This window comes from Sciurus carolinensis, chromosome 1 (genome assembly GCF_902686445.1).
Source record: "Sciurus carolinensis chromosome 1, mSciCar1.2, whole genome shotgun sequence".
Classification (NCBI taxonomy): Eukaryota; Metazoa; Chordata; class Mammalia; order Rodentia; family Sciuridae; genus Sciurus; species Sciurus carolinensis.
In genome coordinates, this window is record NC_062213.1 from 200,554,256 (window position 1) to 200,572,054 (window position 17,799).

The 17,799-nt window shown below is 48.3% G+C and overlaps 1 protein-coding gene across 7 annotated transcripts in view; it reads right to left on the reverse strand.

Annotated features, from left to right (window-relative positions):
• The window catches only part of Vps13d (vacuolar protein sorting 13 homolog D), a 243,477-nt gene extending 233,023 nt beyond the window's left edge, over positions 1-10,454 (reverse strand). For all 7 annotated transcript variants that reach the window (XM_047517550.1, XM_047517527.1, XM_047517519.1 and 4 more), the window contains exons 1-3: positions 10,377-10,454; positions 6,733-6,902; positions 1,067-1,144 (exon numbers count right to left, since the gene is read on the reverse strand). In XM_047517550.1, coding sequence (XP_047373506.1) covers positions 1,067-1,144; positions 6,733-6,829 — 175 coding nt within the window. In that variant the 5' untranslated portion in view covers positions 6,830-6,902; positions 10,377-10,454. The remainder of the gene's footprint in view (positions 1-1,066; positions 1,145-6,732; positions 6,903-10,376) is intronic.
• Positions 10,455-17,799: the final 7,345 nt, after the last annotated feature.

Genomic DNA, 17,799 nt, shown 5'->3' on the forward strand with positions numbered 1-17,799 from the left:
TAGGTGTCTTTCTTACCACTGCACCCACATAAGCCCTGACACAAAACTCATTTCTTGCCAATTAGTAACAAGTTGGTTGATAACTATTCCTTGGACGTTATCAGACTTGCAATGTATTCAGCCTTGAACAAGCCATCATGAACTGAAGTGTTGGTAGCCCTGCACTGGCCACTGTAAAAAAGAACTCTCATGCTGCATGGGAACCACAGCTGAAGAGAAAGTTAAATGGCCTGGCAGACTTGTGATACTTTCATTTCCCAAGTTCTTCCATTTCCAGCCAAGTCTCTCAGAATACAAGCTTTCTTTAAAGTCCACCTATAAGAGACAAGCCATTGCTGCAAGAATCACGCACAGCCTCTGAAGTGTTCTAAAGGCCCTCTGGAGGACCCACACAGCCCACCTAAAACTGCCTCTGAAAGCAGCAAATATTATTAGTGTGATCATTACTTTCTAAGACACAGAATTCAAGAAGATGCTACCTGTAAGATTTAAGATAAGAGAATGTCCTTAACAATGACATTTTCTTCTTCCTTTCTTTTTTAGAGTGCTGGGGATGAACCCAGGGCCTTACATATGCTCTGCTACTGAGCTACCTCCCAACCCTATTACCTTATCGTGAACTTTTATGATGACTTTTATGATGACACAGACAACTATGTCCCAGGTTACAAGCCAAAAAATGGCAAATTAAACTCAAGCATAGTATTCCAGAGCCCACTTCTAAGTCAATAAACTCTCAGTAACATCTATGATGCATACTCTGTGAATAAGAACCCTCTGTACCTGGAATAGAGGTTCTCACACTTTAGTAAACATAAGAACCACTTGGGGTGCTTATGAGATATGTGGGCTATTCTGACTCAGGGGTCCTGGGGACCACATGATCTCCCCATCACCACCCCCAGGAAATGTTGACACAGTGGCCCAGAGACCAGGCTCCAAGACTGAGCTCAACCCACACTTCCTACCCTTCCTCTTCCACAAATAGACAAACTCCAAGGCTCTCAATTTTCTTTTCCAAATAATCTGAGACCCAAAACTTGCTCCCTCCTTCACTTCCACATACCAGCTTTGACCTCAAATGGCAATTCCAGTTCTTTCAAGGCATCCTTTTTTAGTGGCAGGTTTTCTAATTCAACAGCACCTGAAAGTAAAAACACAAACCATTCATCCAACAAAAATACAAGGTGCCTACTGTGTGCAAAGCATGGAAGGTTAAAGAGAAAGTTTACACCTAGAACAGGGTCATGCTACCAGCAGTCCACGTGTTTGATCTGTAATACTTATTTCCTGACCACCCACTCGACATGGACGGGACAACTAAAGCTTAGCAGCCTGGAAGAGTTCCGGCAGAGATTTAACTTCCTCCGTAACAGGCCAGACGGTAAACACCTCACTGAGGCTTTCTATATGTTACAGACCCTCCTTTTACTTAGGTATTGGGTGGCAGCGGTGGTTGTTGTTGCTGCGAGGGTCTCACTATTGTTGCCCAGGATGGACTCAAACTCTTGGCCTCAAGCCAATCTTCCTGCCTTAGCCTCCCCAGAAGCTGGGACCACAGCACACATCACTATGCCCAGTTTACTTATGTTTTCAACAAGACTTAAAAAACGTCAAAGCCATCCTGAGCCAGCAGTCAGATCTGATCTGTTGGCCTATGTGTAGACCCCAGCTTAAGCTAATACTTCCCATGGAACCATCAACATCCAACTCACTGGGATGAAATGCAGGCTCCTAGACCTCATTCCCACACCTACCAAATCAGAACCTCTGGGACCAAAACACAGGAATCTGCCATTTTAACAAACTGTTCCCACCTTCGCCCCCCCACACAAATGAGTGCAATGCACAAAATGTTCAAGAGCCCATGGTTTAGTTCAATAAAACTGGTCATCATGGGGAGCATACGCTGTCTTCTGGAAAGGCCTCTTCCATGAGTTCACCTTCTGCACCTCCATTTGCAGGTAGATAAGCAAATGGCCAGAAAGCAAAGGAAGAACAGGAACCACTGAAGGTCCTCCCCAGTCCCAGCTTCTATGATGACTTAAACCCAGAAGTTCACAGACCAGAGAGCACTAGATCTTGCTCTCTGACACAGTCTGGTTCTGAAATGTCCTCCAAAGGCCCATGTGCTTGGTGCCCAGCCCATGGGGCAATTGGGAGGTGATAGAACCTTTAAGTGGTGGGACCTAATTAGAAGCAAGGTCACTGAGGGTATGACCTTGAAGGGGATGTTGGTACCCAGGTCCCTTCCTGTCTTTTTCCCAGCTGCCATGAGGTAAACAGTACTCCTCCACCAGGTGCTCCTGCAACCTGGCCACAGGTTCAGAGGCAATGGGCCAAGCGACTACAGACTGAAACCTCTCCTCCCTTTACGTTGATTAGCTCAGGTATTTCATCACAGTATTAGACAGCTGACTAACACACCCTTCCAGCCATGCAAGCCATCTGTTCATTCAAACATACTAAGCCCTACTCTACTTGGCCTTGTGCTGACCACAGGGAACATAGTGAGAGAAAGTAGGATCCTCAGACCCAGATCGGTGAAGGAGCCATGATTTTACAAAACTGAACAACACAAGACAATTTCTGAGCCACTAAATCTGTCTGATATATGTACTTTCAAGAACAGGGAGTACGTTGGGCACAGCAGTGCACACCTGTAACCCCAGCAACTCGGAAGGCTAAGGCAGAGGATCATGAGTTCAAAGCCAGTCTTAGCAAATCAGCAAGAATCTGTCTCAAAATAAATAAAAATAATAAAAAGAGATGGGGATATGGCTCAGTAGTTAAGTACCCCTGGATTCAATCCCTGGGACAAAAAAAAAATTATAATGCTGTTCACTTATTTCCAGGCAGACAATTTACAGGCATATTCATGGATGAGGGAGGTCTCATCCCCAAATTCCTCATGCTTGCTTAGCATGCTCAAGGGCCTGAGTTCAACACACAGCACCGCCAGGGGGGAAAAGAAAACAAACTCAAAATTAGATTAACAAGAAATCTATCCCCTGAAACTGGGATGAATTTAGAGACTGGGCATTTTTCAGCACTCTAATGATTCCTGGATTCCTTTCCTGGTTATTTAAAGGGTCAGTCAGAGGTCCAGAGTTTATAAAACGAAGAAGGCAAGGAAACTGAAGTTTGGGGTTACAAATTTACAGATATGCCCATAGACCAAAGTTCAGACCCCTCCCCTGGCACTGGCAGCCTCCACCTGAAAGTTCACAGCCCCTGCTCGAGGCTCCACTCTAGCTGGAGAGTGTGAGACCCACCCAGTGCCACCCATCAAAGTCCTGTTAAGTCCACCCAAAAGCACCTCCACAGTCCTACAGACAGCATGAAAAGCACCCTTCCTAAGCATCCACTGCAGCGTGGATACTTAGGATCCCATCTCCAGTAAGACAAGGGAACACAGACTGACTTGCAGTACTGCAGAACTTGCCTCCCCACCAGGTGAGCATCTGAGAACAAGGACTACAGAGGTGGAGGCAGTAATAATGACACCTATCACCCAGTGAGATCATACTCATGCCAAGCTCTTCATCTGCATTATTACCTCCCTCTCCCGGCACCCCAGGTCCGCAGTGCTAGGGATGGAACCAGGGTCTCCTGCAAGCTAGGCAAGCACTCTACCACTGAGCTACAGCCCCAGCCCCTGCATTATCATTTCATTTAATCTTCCCAACAAGGCAAGGAAATATTGTGAACTGAATATCCCTTATCCATAATGCTCGGGCCGGAAGTGTTTCAGATTTCCAGAGTCTTTTGGATTCTGGACTATTTGCCTAGACTTTACTCCAAAATCCTCTAAAATCAGAAACTTCTTGAGCATCATATCAGCACTAAAAATGTTCCATATTTCAGAGCATTTTGGATTTTGGAAAATTTCAGATTTCAGATGTTCAACCTAAATCAGTTTCCAATTTTCGAGGTGAGAAAAATGAGGCTTAAAAGACAAGTAATTTGCTTAGAAATCTCAGAGTTGATGAGTGGTAGCACCAGAGTTCATACAGATCTGTCTGACCTCAGGTGGCAAGACAGCGGGGACAGTGGGGCCTCGGTACCCTGCCCACAGTCAGAGATAGCTTGTACATGGTGAAGCCAAAGTTGGAGCCTGAGCCTGAGCTCTTAGGATCCTCTTCTGCCTCCCCTTTCCAACCCAGAGTCTTGCACATAGTAGGTGCTCATTTAATATCCGCTGAGTGACTGAATGAATGAACTCTCACATAAGGGTTCTCTCCTTCAGCCGCTGCTTGGCATTTTCACCCCTTTGCGCATGTGTACACACATGAGATCACACTGTACACACATGCTAAAAGGAGTCAATCCACCAGTCAATCACACTGATGGTCGTGAGGACTGATGATGTCATACCTATCTCTCACTGGGAGCCCACTATATTCCATGAACAGCTCTAAGCTCTTTGATCCACATTAATTTATTTGGTCCTCAGAACCCTATGAGATAGTTAATATTATCTGCAAAAGGGAGACTAAAGCATGCAGAAGTTAAAGAATTTGCCCAAGTCACTGATAAACGGGTCAGCCTCAGAAAAGCCCCTATTCTTGACCTTGAGTTTCGTTCTCCTTTGCAGAACACACACGGATGGACATAAATAACACTCATGTTCCTCTCTAGTACCCTGCACCCCAAAGACGGCTCAGGTGTACAATCAAGATCAACAAACAGTGTCAACTGCTTCATAAAGCCATTCTCTCAGTACACTGTGATGCTCCAAAGATTTTTCTGACCAAGCATTATGATGGACTTTGGATCCAAAAGTATAGGAGTATGGGGTATCAAACTAACACAAGTTATGAAAGAAAAACCATTTTTCTCTTTTTCTATTCTGCAAAGACACAGATTCCTCAGATTCCACAGAATCATAAAAGTCAGAGAATAATTTTTTGTATGTGTGCCCAGCACCGAGCTGAGGGCCTCCAGCACAGTAGGCAAGCGCTCCACCACGGAACTACACCCCCGACCAAGAAGAATATTTTTCAGAAAGGAAATAAGAACAGAAAAGCAGCTTAAGGCACCAGAATGGTACACAGATATGTTCTATCTAGAAAATGCCAAGATTACGGATCTGTCATCAGCACTGACTCTGGGTGGGACAAATCAGACACCATAAGCTTCTATTTGTTAATTTCTTCAGCAGACACACTCTTCCCACATCCCTCTGAGAAAACCAGCTCTTTTACTAGCAATGTTTGGTTTGCAGTTCTCCTACCTGTACCTCATACAACTTAGCTTCACAGTGTTTCTGCCAACTTCAGTAAGTGACCAAAGAGCACCTGAAACTGTACTGCCCTTTAAGTCACCCTCACTTTCCATGTGGTAGCTCCCTTCTAAGGACAGAAGAACAGGGAAAAATCCAATTCTGCTCCCAATGAAGAATGGTGCAGGGAGGGACAACTGTGATAAAGCCCAGTCTTCTGCTGCCACAATCATCTGCTTGGACTAGAGAGATCAGAAATTCTTGGAAAGTGCCAGGCTTGATGGAGCACAGCTGTAATCCCAGCAACTCAGGAGGCTGAGGCAGGAGGATCCCAAGTTCAAGGCCAGCCTCAGCAACTCAGCAAGGCCCCCAGCAATTTAGCAAGACCCTGTCTCAAAATATAAATTTTAAAAAGGACTGGGATATAACTCAGCAGTAAAGGAACCCAGGGATCAGTGCTCAGTACCAGAACTAATAATTCTTGGAAAGCAACACTTCTGGGGACAGGGGAAGCACTGGTATCCTACTCTCAGATGAAGCAAAGACCTGATCTTTGCTCTCTCCAGTAACCTGTCCTAGTCCACTGGCCAAAACAAACCCCCAGGAAACTGGGTCTAAACTGCTACTTAAGACTTTCCACCATCTATGATTCTGCATCCTTGCAGACTGACTTTACCTTCTTTCTCTACATATGTTAAAGGGTTCCATTCCAAGTTGAGCACAGACAATCTAAGTTACAACAAGGAAATGAGGGAATGCTGCCTTCCAATTCCCACACCAACCCCAGGGTTGCATTTACAAATATAGGCCAGCAAAGGCTAGAAGGCCTCAAGCCTTAGGTACTGGCCACTGAGCAAGGCAAGTCTCACAGCAGTATACTCCTTTTTTTTTTTTTTTTTTTTTTTTTGCGGTACTGGGGATCGAACTCAGGGCCTTGTGCTTGCAAGGCAAGTACTCTACCAGCTGAGCTATCTCCCCAGCCCTACAGCAGTATATTCCAACACTGCTACTGGGTGTCTGCACCGTGCCAGGAGGCCAGGAGGCCAGGAGGCCAGGAGGTTCCGATCCTATTTCACTGCTCCTTAGGGCAGCCCTGTGGAGGTAGACCACCCTCTCTTCTAAAGAAACTGAAGCACAGAATTTCAACATTAGCTATTGTTCACATAGCTTAGAAGTGACAAAAGTGTATATGAAGCCAAAGTCAATGCTACTGTCACTATTTGTAGCCTCACAAAGTTAAAAATTTAACTAGAATGAAGCTCAGTCACCAGCAGGATAGTTTGCTTTGATTTTTTAAAAAATTTACTAAAACCTACATCAATAGAGCTACGTAAGTTACCCCATCGGTCATATGGGAGGACATATTATCTTTTACACATATTCACTACCAAGCCATGTAAGCATTAGGTTTTATTATCCTCAATACTTTAAAAAAATAAATAAATAAAAATAACAGAAATGCCATCTACAAAGTCAAACTTTACCAAAGGAAAAAACCACATACTCACCTTTGAGAAGCGCGACAGAGAGCTGGTCAGTGTTCAGGTTGTTGACATATTTCCCCAAATAGGTATTGAGAACCCAGGCTACAAGACCTTCCAACATGACTATGTCCTCAGGAAAAGGTGCTTAAAAATCATGGATCATACTTTTCTCTCTCTCATGGTCACGGAAGAATCTGTGAAAGGAAAAAAAAAAAAATCAAAATCGACAAGAAAAAACTGGATGATTTTCTAAGCTGATTTATTTTACCTCCCTGAGGTGGATGAATGCAAAGCACAGCTCCAAGTGATGGGGTGAGAAGCGCTCTAAGGTCCCTGTCAGGCACAGGATGTCAAGTCAGTCCATCTCCATTCCCACACAGCCACGAGGAAAGCCATTCTTAAAAAATTTTTAAATGTTTTCCAGTTGTTGATGGATCCTCATTTTATTTATTTACTTATATGTGCCACTGAGATTCTAACCCAGTGCTTCACACATGCCAGGCAAGCACTCCACCACTGAGCCACAACTCCAGCCCACCCATTCTTATAAATTTACTAAAACTTTCTGCGAATCAAAGCTGTGTCTCTTTGCAATGTAACTGCTCAGTGACCTGCTGGCTTTTGGGGGACCCACCTTGGGCTCAGACTGCCCTGTTCAGAGGTTCTCATGTGGGTGGGATTTGGCAATATCTTAAGATGTGGGGAGCTTTTCTGTTTGTTACTGGGAATTGAACCCAGGGGTGCTTTAGCCCTAGCTACATCCCTTTGTTTGTTTTTGTTTTTTGTTGTTGTTGGTTTTGGTGTTTGGTTTTTTTGGTTGTTGTTGTTATTGGTTTTTGAGACAGGGTCTCACAAAGTTGCTTAAAGCTTCACTAAATTGCCAAGGCTGGACTCAAACTTGCACTCCTCCTGCCTCAGCCTCCCAAGGCAGCTAGGATTACAGGTATGCACCGCCATGTCAGGCTTGAAGACATATTTGATTATCATGACTTTAGAGTCTGCTACCAGTCTCCATGGATACAAACCATAGAAGCTGCTACATATCCTACAATGCACAAAACCACCCCCACAGCAAAGAATTATCCAGCCCAAATGTCAACAGGGCCAATGTTGAGAAACCCTAATCCAGATTAAGGCAAAAATGCCCTAAGAGATTGTATGAATGACATTCATATTCTACAAAGATCCTCTTTAAAGCTGCCAAAATTAAATTTTGTCCACATATTTTGAGGATCATTCATAAAATCATACAAATAGGAGGGAGAAGACAGTGCTTTATCACTAATCTTAAATGCACTGGGACTGCTTGACTGGTACCTGAGCACCAGATGCTGCTGACACAATGAATCATCTGAGTCAGTAATGACAAACACCAGAAATCCTCCGGCTGCAGCTACAGTACTTGGACTCAGTACTGAAGTACTGCTGCCTGTTATAATAACTGGTATTTATCAGCATTACAAAAAAAAAAAAAAAGATGGTTTTTATAATTACAAAAAGTTAACACAAGGAAAACTGAGACACAAAAGTTTAAATGGGTTCTCAGATCACCTACTTCATAGATCCTAACTACAACCAGGGCCTGCAAATCTTGCTCTGAGCTACCCAGGCTGTCGTCAGCCACCTTGTCAGATACTCCAGATTCGCTATGGCATATGTCCCACTTGGAACCATCACTGTGCCCCAGCCCTAGTGATTCATCCCAGGGCCAGAAGATACACTCACCCCAAGGGAAAGGCTGCCATCCATCAAAGACCCAACACAAGCCCTCATAAGAGTTAACTCCCTCTCCACTGAGACTGACTTTTGTTTGTCAACAAGAACAGTTTTAAAAGTATTTGGTAAAACAATTACCTAATTTCCTTCCAAAGTTACTTTTTAAGGTTACAGTTACACAACTAGCAATCTGCTTGGAATTATTGGGTATTTGTTTAAAGAAGAGATTACGAGAAAAAATTTTTTGTTTTGTTTAATTTAGAGGCACAGACAGCAACTTATTTAGAAAAGCAGAGACACATTTAAGGGAGACTGCAGACCATCTTGAAAGCAAAAAACAATCCACAAGAACAAAGTTTTAAAATTAAAAAATGTTCAGCAGGCATGGTACAGTGGTGTATGCCTATAATCCCAGCAGCTCCAGAGACTGAGGCAGAAGGAGCACAAATTCAAAGCCAGCCTCAGCAACTTACTAAGGCCCTCAGCATCTTAGCAAGACCCTGTCTCAAAACAAAAAATAAAAATGGCTGGGAATGTGGCTCGGTGGCTGGTTCAAATCCTAGTGTTCATACACACACACACACATACACACACACAAATGTTCAGCAATCTAACATTTCTCTATTGGAATTTTGTACAGGTAAATCTGTGAAAACAAAACGTGAAACTGACTAGTCTTACTATCTGAGCTCCAAATACGTTTGAGCAAGGAGCCAAACTTGGGAGTACTCTTTACTTTTGTTGTCACTGCCATTAATTTCTGCCCTAAGTGGCAACTCTCCCTGAAGTGCCAACTCCAAATGCTCTCCGAGTAAAGGGAAACCACTGTCATTCCGCTCACAAGATCAGGCCCTGCCCTACCTACCCTGGAGGAAGAACGCCAAGCACAGATTAAGAAGACACGGATGATTAGCGCTGTGAGATACCCTAGTCAGTAAACTGAGGCACACGCCAGAAAGCATCCATCAGCCCTGTCTGAGCATCTAGAACGGCTTGTGGCCACTGCAAGGATTCCCTTAAGGATCCAGTTGCAGGAAAGGCGGTCAGGCTGGCCAGGATCCCACAGTGTTTACACCCTGGTCCACCAGGACTTCTAGGCAGCTGCCTGGCACTCACTCCCACCCGGCTTCCCCTACCCGAAGGGGCAGGTGACACTGGGGATCGGGGCTCAGTCCACCGGCGGGCAGACAGCCGGGCATGACCTTGAGCCAGGCCCCTCCCCTGAGAGGCGGCCAGACCCGGGAATAGGAAGGACGGGCAACCGGAGCCTGGCGTCCCTCAGCGAGGCGGCCGGGGCTGAGCGCTGCCGCCGCCTGGGAGACGGACGGGGGCGGGTGTCGGGCCGGGGCCCCGCAGGAACCGAGCTGCCCGGCGGGGAAGCCCCGCTGCCCTCCCGCCCGCCTGCAGTCGGGGCACCGAGCCCACCCGCAGACGCGGCCTGGAGGAAAGGGGTCCCCTGCCCGGCGGAGGGGCGCGGCCCCGGCCGGCGGTCGGCACGGCTCCAGGCCCGCGTCCCCGCCCGAGGCCGGAGCTGGTTACGGGGTGTCAGGCCCTCGGAGCTGGCGGACGCCCCAGGCCGGGCCTGCGACAGGGTCGCCGTGAAGCCCACGGCTCGGTGAGGCGCGAACCGACACCGCGACCGCGGGCGCGGGGACCCGGGCAGAGCGCCGGGGCGGCGGGGCCCGGACCCGCGCGACACGACGCCGCGCCCCGGGGCTCGGCCAGCCCGGCCTGCGGCGCCGGGGGCCGCGGGCGTGGGGTCCCGGAGGGCGGCGGGCTCGGGGTCCCGGGAGTGCGGCGCCCACGTCCGGCCGCCGGGGTCCCGGCTCCGCGAGGGTGGCCCGGGCCCCGAGCGCTGGGGCGGCGCCGGAGCGCGGCCGCGGGTCGGCGCGGGCCGCGGGCCCCGCGCCCCGGGCCCCCGGCCCCCGGCCCTGCCCGCGCCCGGCCCCTACCTGTCGGTGTCCGGCGCCCGCCCCAGCCCGGCACTGCGCGGCGCTTCCTCTCCGCCGCTCCTCAATGGCGCAGCCCAGCCGCGCTCGACCCGACCAATCGAGCGGCGACGCTCCCGCGCCTGGCCAGCCGAGCGCCGAGCCATCGAGGAGGCGCCCCCTGGCGCCCGCGGCCGCTCCTGCAGGGCTGCGGGCTCCGGGGCTCGTGGCGCTCGCGGGGGCTGACGCCGAACAGCCCGCCCAGCCCGCCAGGTTTTACAGGTGGGGAAACTGAGTCCCGGGAAGAGCCGGCCCCGAATGACCCTGCTTCAGGCAGTATTGGAACCCAGGATTCTTCCTTTGACAGCGCCTTCCGTACGCAGGAAAGGGACAAATGACCTTCCGTCTGGCCCACGCAGTGGGTTCTCCAGGCAGCAACCACAGGGGTCTATAGTGCAGCCCACGCCCATCTAGCCTCGGCTTCCCGGTTATGCTTCATTAAAACCCATCTCCTTACCAAGCCGGCGCCAGGATCCTGCTGGATTTGGTCTCTCTCCCTGTCTCGCCCATTCTAACCCAGCATGTTTCCTTGCCTGTCATTACTCCACCCAGTTTCCTCATCTTACCCCGTTGTATTTTCTTTATAGAACTTAAGGCTACCTGAGATTATTTCATGTATTTGTTCATACATATGAGAGTTCCTCGAAAGCAGAGGTTTTATCTTTTTCCAAAAATGTTTATTCAACACCTAGACACTGATTGCCCAGCACAGAAAAGCATCAGTCAATGGGGTACGAATGAACCAATGAACGCTTCACCCTTGCACAATCACAAGAAGAGCAAGAGAGACTTTGGGGCTCATATAAAGTCTGAAGATGCAGGTCGCGGGAGGATAAGACTGAAGTGTGTGTTCACCATAATAATTATCAACCCTGGTAATGCCGAGCTAATGAGGGTGACTGGATGACTCGCCTCTAAACAAGGCCTGGGTTCCTGGGAGGTGAGGTCCATTAGGGGCAAGTAAAACTTCAGACTCCCCTGGAAGAAGGCAGCTCTCTTCAGAGCTAAAGGACCTCAAAATCCAGATCCTTCAGCACAGACACTGGATTGTACCTGGGAAGCCGAAGTGGGAGCTGTTGGTGTAGTTCATTGGTGGAGCCCTTGCCTAGCCTGTTGTGATGCCCTGGGTTTGATCCCCAGCTCTCAAAAAAAAAAAAGTAGATGTGGCCAGGTAAGATGGTACACGTCTGTCTGTAGCCCCAGCTACTCAGCTACCTGGGAGGCTGAGGGCGGAAGACCACTTGAGCCCAGGAGTTCAAATCTAGCCTGAGCAACATAACCAGACCCTATCTCAAAAGAAAGCAGTGATGGAACTATTCTGTAGCTTGACTGTTTTGGTGACAAATTTATATATAGTTATCAAAATTCATTTAAGTGTGTACTTAAAATTGGTAAATTGTTTTATATAAATTATTTCTCATTAAAGATCATGTTTTTAAAAGGTAATATTTTTTTCAATCCTTGCCTTTCCAGAGCTTACACATCAGCAAAGCAGGAGAGAATCAATGTAAAATAAACCAGATGATAGACTCTTCAGAGAAAATAGGGCTGGATCCAAGGACAAAAGTACAACAGAAAGATCTGTTTAAAGAACTTCACTGGCTTTATTTACAATTCTAGAATAGGGCAACACTTCATTCCATAGAAGAGAGTAAGTGTTCTGATAAGCAGCGCAGAAGAGGTTGGTTTTTACAGACAGAAACAGGCTGAAAAGGCAGAAAACAAAGAACAGAATGTAGACTGGTCATTTCGAAGTTCTATTTGTAAAGTGGAGACAGGGAGACAGAAAAATAGGGAAATAACAAATTGGTTAACTTCACGCCATCTCAGATGGCTTTTTGTAAGGATTAATGGATAAATGATCACAGGAGAGGAAACGTCAATGTCACGAGGACTGACCTATTCAGGAAACTTGGCTTTTCTCTCTTTCTCCAGCTTTCTTGGGAAGTCTTAGTCTAGGTTCGGTCATGTGGAGCTTTATCCTGGGTGATTCCATTTTCATTTTCCATCTGGTCTGTCGGGCCCAGTGTGGGAGCCTTGTCCAAAACAATGGCCTCTTGGATTTGTTTGTTTCTTTTTTTCTTTTGGAGCCGGAGCCACAGTTTCAGTTTGGGTTTTTTATTTATTTTCATCATGCTGAGAATTGAACTCTTGCACATGCTCAATAAGCATTTTACCACTGAGCCATGTTCCCTGTAATTTTTATCATAAAGCCATGAAGCAAGATAAGAAGGAGGAGTGTACAGTATTTACACACACACACACACACACACACACACACACACATATATATATATATATATATATTTTTTTTTTTTTTTTTTTTTTTTGCAGTGCTGGGGATTAGACCAGGGCCTTACACATGCAAAAGAAGTGCCCTACCACTGAGCTACATCCCCAACCCCAAGAAGTACAATCTTGGATGGGTGGCCAGGGAAGGCCTCAATGAAAAGACCTGAACTAGAACCTCTGGTGAGTCTACAGGTGGTTGGTTTGGAAATGCAGAGCTGGCTGGAAGCCCTCACTGTACAGAAGGGGAATCTGAGGACCAAGGTCATCCAGAAAGACCATGGGCAATCTAGGACTCTTCTGGAAGCATGGTGCTCAATAATAGGACCTCAGGGCTTCCTGCTTGGGGCTGCTGTCCTGAGCAGTGACTTGGGGGATGTTAAAGCAAAAGTTTAATTGCTGTGGGGGAACCAGGTCCTGTTTGTAGCTAAGGGGGCAGCATCTTTTGTCACATCTGTTTGTTTGGGGTTTTGTTCTGTTCAACAGAGCTGCGGGTGGAACCTAGGGCCTCATTCGGGATAGGCAAGCTCTCTACCACTGAGCTACATCCTCAGCCCCAATGTGTGACACACGTTTACCGTATAAAATCAGGCAGTGACCAAATTCATCACGTCACTTTCTTCACAGTTTTTGTCTGATTGGCAGGGAATTCGTGAGTGGGCCACATCCAGTGGGAGATGGAGCTGGGAATGAAGGCCTGGGAGCAGCTGGAACTTCATCCCAGTCAATCTGGGACGTGTTCACCAGGGGTCAGGGTGCAACTGTGCTGCTGTCTTAGGTGGCTTCCCGTGCGTTTCAGGTGAGGGAGCTGCGTCATCCTGTGCTCTGGTGTGCCTGACAAGCCCATGGGCCCAGATTCTGTGATATGGGTTTGATCTACCCGTGCATGCATGTGCCTCTGATTTAATTTGATAAGTGACAGTTTTTATCAGCATAATTGTCAGTTTTTGCTTTATAATCATGCTGTGCGGCTGGGGGTTATTTTCTCCATAAGTGCTGGACGTCCAACATCTGGTGGTTATTTACTTATCCAGACAAGTTACCAAGTCATCCTACCTTAGCACTTGCCTTCAAAATGGAGTCACTTGGGGAAAACTGCTGCTTTATAGAATGGAGTGACCCAGGGTCAGCATGGGCTGGGAAAGCTGCTGTTGTGCACGACACGGAATAACTCAGAGCACGGCACAGCCTGCTTTCCCCAAGGGGTGAAACCAGTGCACCCCCACATGCAGATCTAACCCATGGCTAAGATGGAGTGTAATCACCACCATGTGGCCACTGATTTAGTCTATTGTGCCTGGGTAATAAAACCTCCATAAAAACTCTGAAGGTTCAAAGAGCTTCCAGGAGATGGGAGGGTGGTTCCCCCAGAGAGGGCACCTGTACACCTCTTCCATTAGTTATGTCTTTGAAGAGTGTCCCAAGTACTGTGAGCAAATTATCAAACCCCATGGGTCATGGGAAGCTAGATTGTAGGCAGTGTAGGGGAAGGAGGTGGTGGGAGCCAGGGTGGAGTCAGGGCAGATCCCTTCTTTGCCACCATAGAGGACCATGGCGGACACCCCTCTAATAAAGACAAGTCAACAAGAGAAGAGCATGGCTTAGGTGATCATGGTTTTATGTGATATGGGAGCCTTTGGAGGAAGACCCGAACACCCAGGGCCAGCTCTCCATTTTTATACTTAGTCACAGCAGCAAAAAAGCTGACTGAATCAAGGGACCTTGAATCTGTGACTCATGTCTGAAGTGGGAGCAGTCTTGTGGGGTGGGGCCTTGAACTTGGGGCACCTGACCATTCCAGATAGCGTCAGAATTGAATGGAACTGTAGGACGCCCGGCTGGCGTTTGGGGAACTGAAGAATTGCTCAGTGTGGAAAATCCAGAGTTTGTGTCAGATGTGTTGTATAAGAGAAAGACTGTTTTCTTTTTAGCTGTGGACGCAGCAAATGAGGGGCTGCAGGACTTGGAAGGGTTGGGGGTCGCTCCTGTTTTGGGTTTGGTTTGGTCCTGGGGATTGAACCCAGGGGTGCTTTACCACTGAGCTACATCCCTAGCCCTTCCTATTTTTTATTTAGACACACTAAGTTGCCCAACCTGGCCTCACACTTTCTATCCTCCCACCTCAGCCTCCTGAGTCACTGAGATTACAGGTGTGCACCCCCATGCCTGACAGAGGGTTGCTCCTTATTTACCACCCATGTGAAGGTGTTGACCCCAGAGGGCCAAGTTTTCTGAGATAGGCAGAGTTGAGGACCCCTGCTCAGTGCTTCCACATCCCCCCTCCCACCTAGCCTAGAACCATCTAGACCAGAGGGGTGCAGACACCCACAGCAGCTGGTGAGATCTTTCTTTCAGCCCACACAATGCTTCTAAATAATTTGAGTCATCTACATCATCTAAGAGGATGAAGACGGCATGTGAAAATCTGGGGCGGGGGGGACCCTCTAGAACAACTGAACACCTGGCTTCCTGGAGGGGCCTGTGTGCATTCATTCATTCACTCCCCATACATTGAGCACCTACTAAGTGCCTGGCACTGTTTAAGCACCTTGAGGCTACATCACTGAGCAAATAGACAAAGCTCTGCCCTACAGGAACTTGTGTGCTAGCAGGAGGTATAAATGATAAGCAATAACTGTAACAGATAAGGCAACCTATACAGTATTTGAGAAGGAGATAATTACTACAAGAAGCCCCAGAGGGTTGAGGGAAGGTAGAAATCCCAGGGCTAAGGGAGTTACAGTCTTAATTATGAATTTATTTAATGAGATCTTGAAGATTTTTAACCTTCCAAAGCAGTGCTGTTCAATAGACATTGAATGCAAGCCACAAATATAATTTAAATTTTCTAGTGGTTGAAGCAAAGAGAGAAAAGAAACAGGTGAAATTCATGTTAATATGTTTATTTAACTAATATATCCAACATATTGTCATTTTAACATGTAATCAATATGGAAATACTAATGAGGGGTGGGAATGTAGTTCTGAAGTCCCAACCCAAAAAAGTATAAAAGATTACTGAGAATATATATGCACACTTCCCTTCAGACATACACAGTACCAAGTCTTCCGCCTTTGGTGTTTTGCATTGAGATGTAGTTCACACATCTCCATTTGGACTAGCCATGTGCTCAACAGCCATCTGTGCCTGGTGGCTACTGTATAGGGAAGCCCAGGTCCAGAGCCTCTTGTGGAAGTGCACACAGCTCATGCGGGGAGGGGGAAATAAATAAATGAATAATAATAACAGACCAAGATCAGACCACGCAGCTCAGGGGCCAGCCCTTCCCATTATGATGGAGATTCTGAGCTTCCAGTGTTTGGGCTGCTGCTCAAGCTGCTGGATTCTGACTGTGGAACTCGAGGCCAGTCAGAGAAGTCCCCAGAGCAAACGCTTCTCTTTACACCCAGTCTTGGTTGGCTGGGCTATGAAATTCTATAAAGCTGATTATGGCAGCTTCACACAGCAAACAGCCTGTCCTCCCTGCTCCTTAGGGAAGAATCCAGCCTGGCCAGCCCTGCCTTGGTGTCCTCCTCTGCGCCACAGGGACAGTCTTGCAGAGCAGTTACAAAGAGCATTACACAAGCTGTTTCCCGACTCTCAGCCCTGGCAGTGCCAGCTGCTTCCCATGCCCCTGGCTTGGTCTGGTCCCTCCAGTCACACTGAAAATGAAACCCCACATCCTTTCTGGGCTTCTGATCCCAGATCTTTCCCAACCAATCGGCCCCGGGCTGGCTGCCTCCCGTCCACCAAGGTGTCTGCTCAAACGCCAGCACTTCAGAGACGCCCTCCCGGCGACCCTTGCAAACCACAGCACTTCTTTGCCATTTTTTCTAAGCACTCTCTGCCCCAGTGCATAGCCCCACAGGGACCCTGCCTGCCTGTTCTCAGTTGCTTCTCCAGCTCCTCCACGTAAGGAAAAGGCAACTGACGGTTACTGGGTGCTGGGCGCCGGTCTGAGCATTGTGCAGGTAGGAATTCAGGTCATCTCCCACTCAGAGGAGGCATGACCTTAACCCAACTTAAAGATAAGGAGAGTGCGTCACAGAGAGAGGCACTCACCTGAGGTCACCCAGACAGGAAGTGGTATGGCCAGGATTCATCCCTGGGCAGGTCTGCAGGTTCTGTCCTGGGGTTCCATTTGTTTGTTGCTGTGCTAGGGATGGAACCCAGGGCCTCTTGGGTGCCAGGCGAGCACTCCAATACGAAGCTACATCCCCAGTCCCTTTAAAACTCTATTTTGAGACAGGGTCTCACGAAGTTGCCCATTGACCTCAAACATACAATCTTCCCGCCTCAGCCCCCTGAGTAGATGGGATGCCAGGTGTGCACCGTCACGCCCAGTGTGGACCCACAAGTTTTGACCTCTGTGACAACCCATCAGGGTGCTCCACGGTGAAACCTAGACGGGAAGGAAGCAAAAAGACATTCCCTCCCCATCCAAGCTGGGCCCAGCCTGGCCACCCCAGCCTGGCCACACCACCTGCGCTCTACCGAGGGAAGGAAGAGAAGTGGGAGGGACCCGGCAGGCCCTCGCTGACTGCTTAGCCCCTAGGCTGCCGCAGCTGCTCCAAAGGCTCCCCCTCACACCAAATTACCCAGTGCCGCCTCTGTCTCCTCCATAGCTGGCGAACCCTGGGAAGCAGCAAGCCCTGCCTCAGGTCACAGCCGGTCCCTCCGACCAGACACACAGCAGATGCCCAGTGCCACTGGAGGAAGAGGCAGCGGCCCCTCCTCTTCAGCCCGTGTCGGTCGCTGCCCTGGGGGCTAACTCAGGTGGCATTGCTGTTTGGTACCAGGGATTGACCCCACAGGCACTTAACCACTGAGTCACATCCCCAGTCCTTTTTATATGTTTTCTTGAGACAGGGCACAATGTTGCTGAGGCTGGCTTTGAACTTGTGATCCGCCAGGGAAGCTCCTCCCACCCTCCCTCAGGCCTCTGTTCCTGCCCCTTCTCCCACTTCCCCATCCAAAAGGGCACCCCCATCCCTCTGCCCCCACATCCAACGCCGTCTTCTCTGTCGCCTCTTCCATTTCTGCCCACCCATCACCTAAGCTCGGTGCCGGTAGCTGCTGGATCCAGCGCCTAGAGCA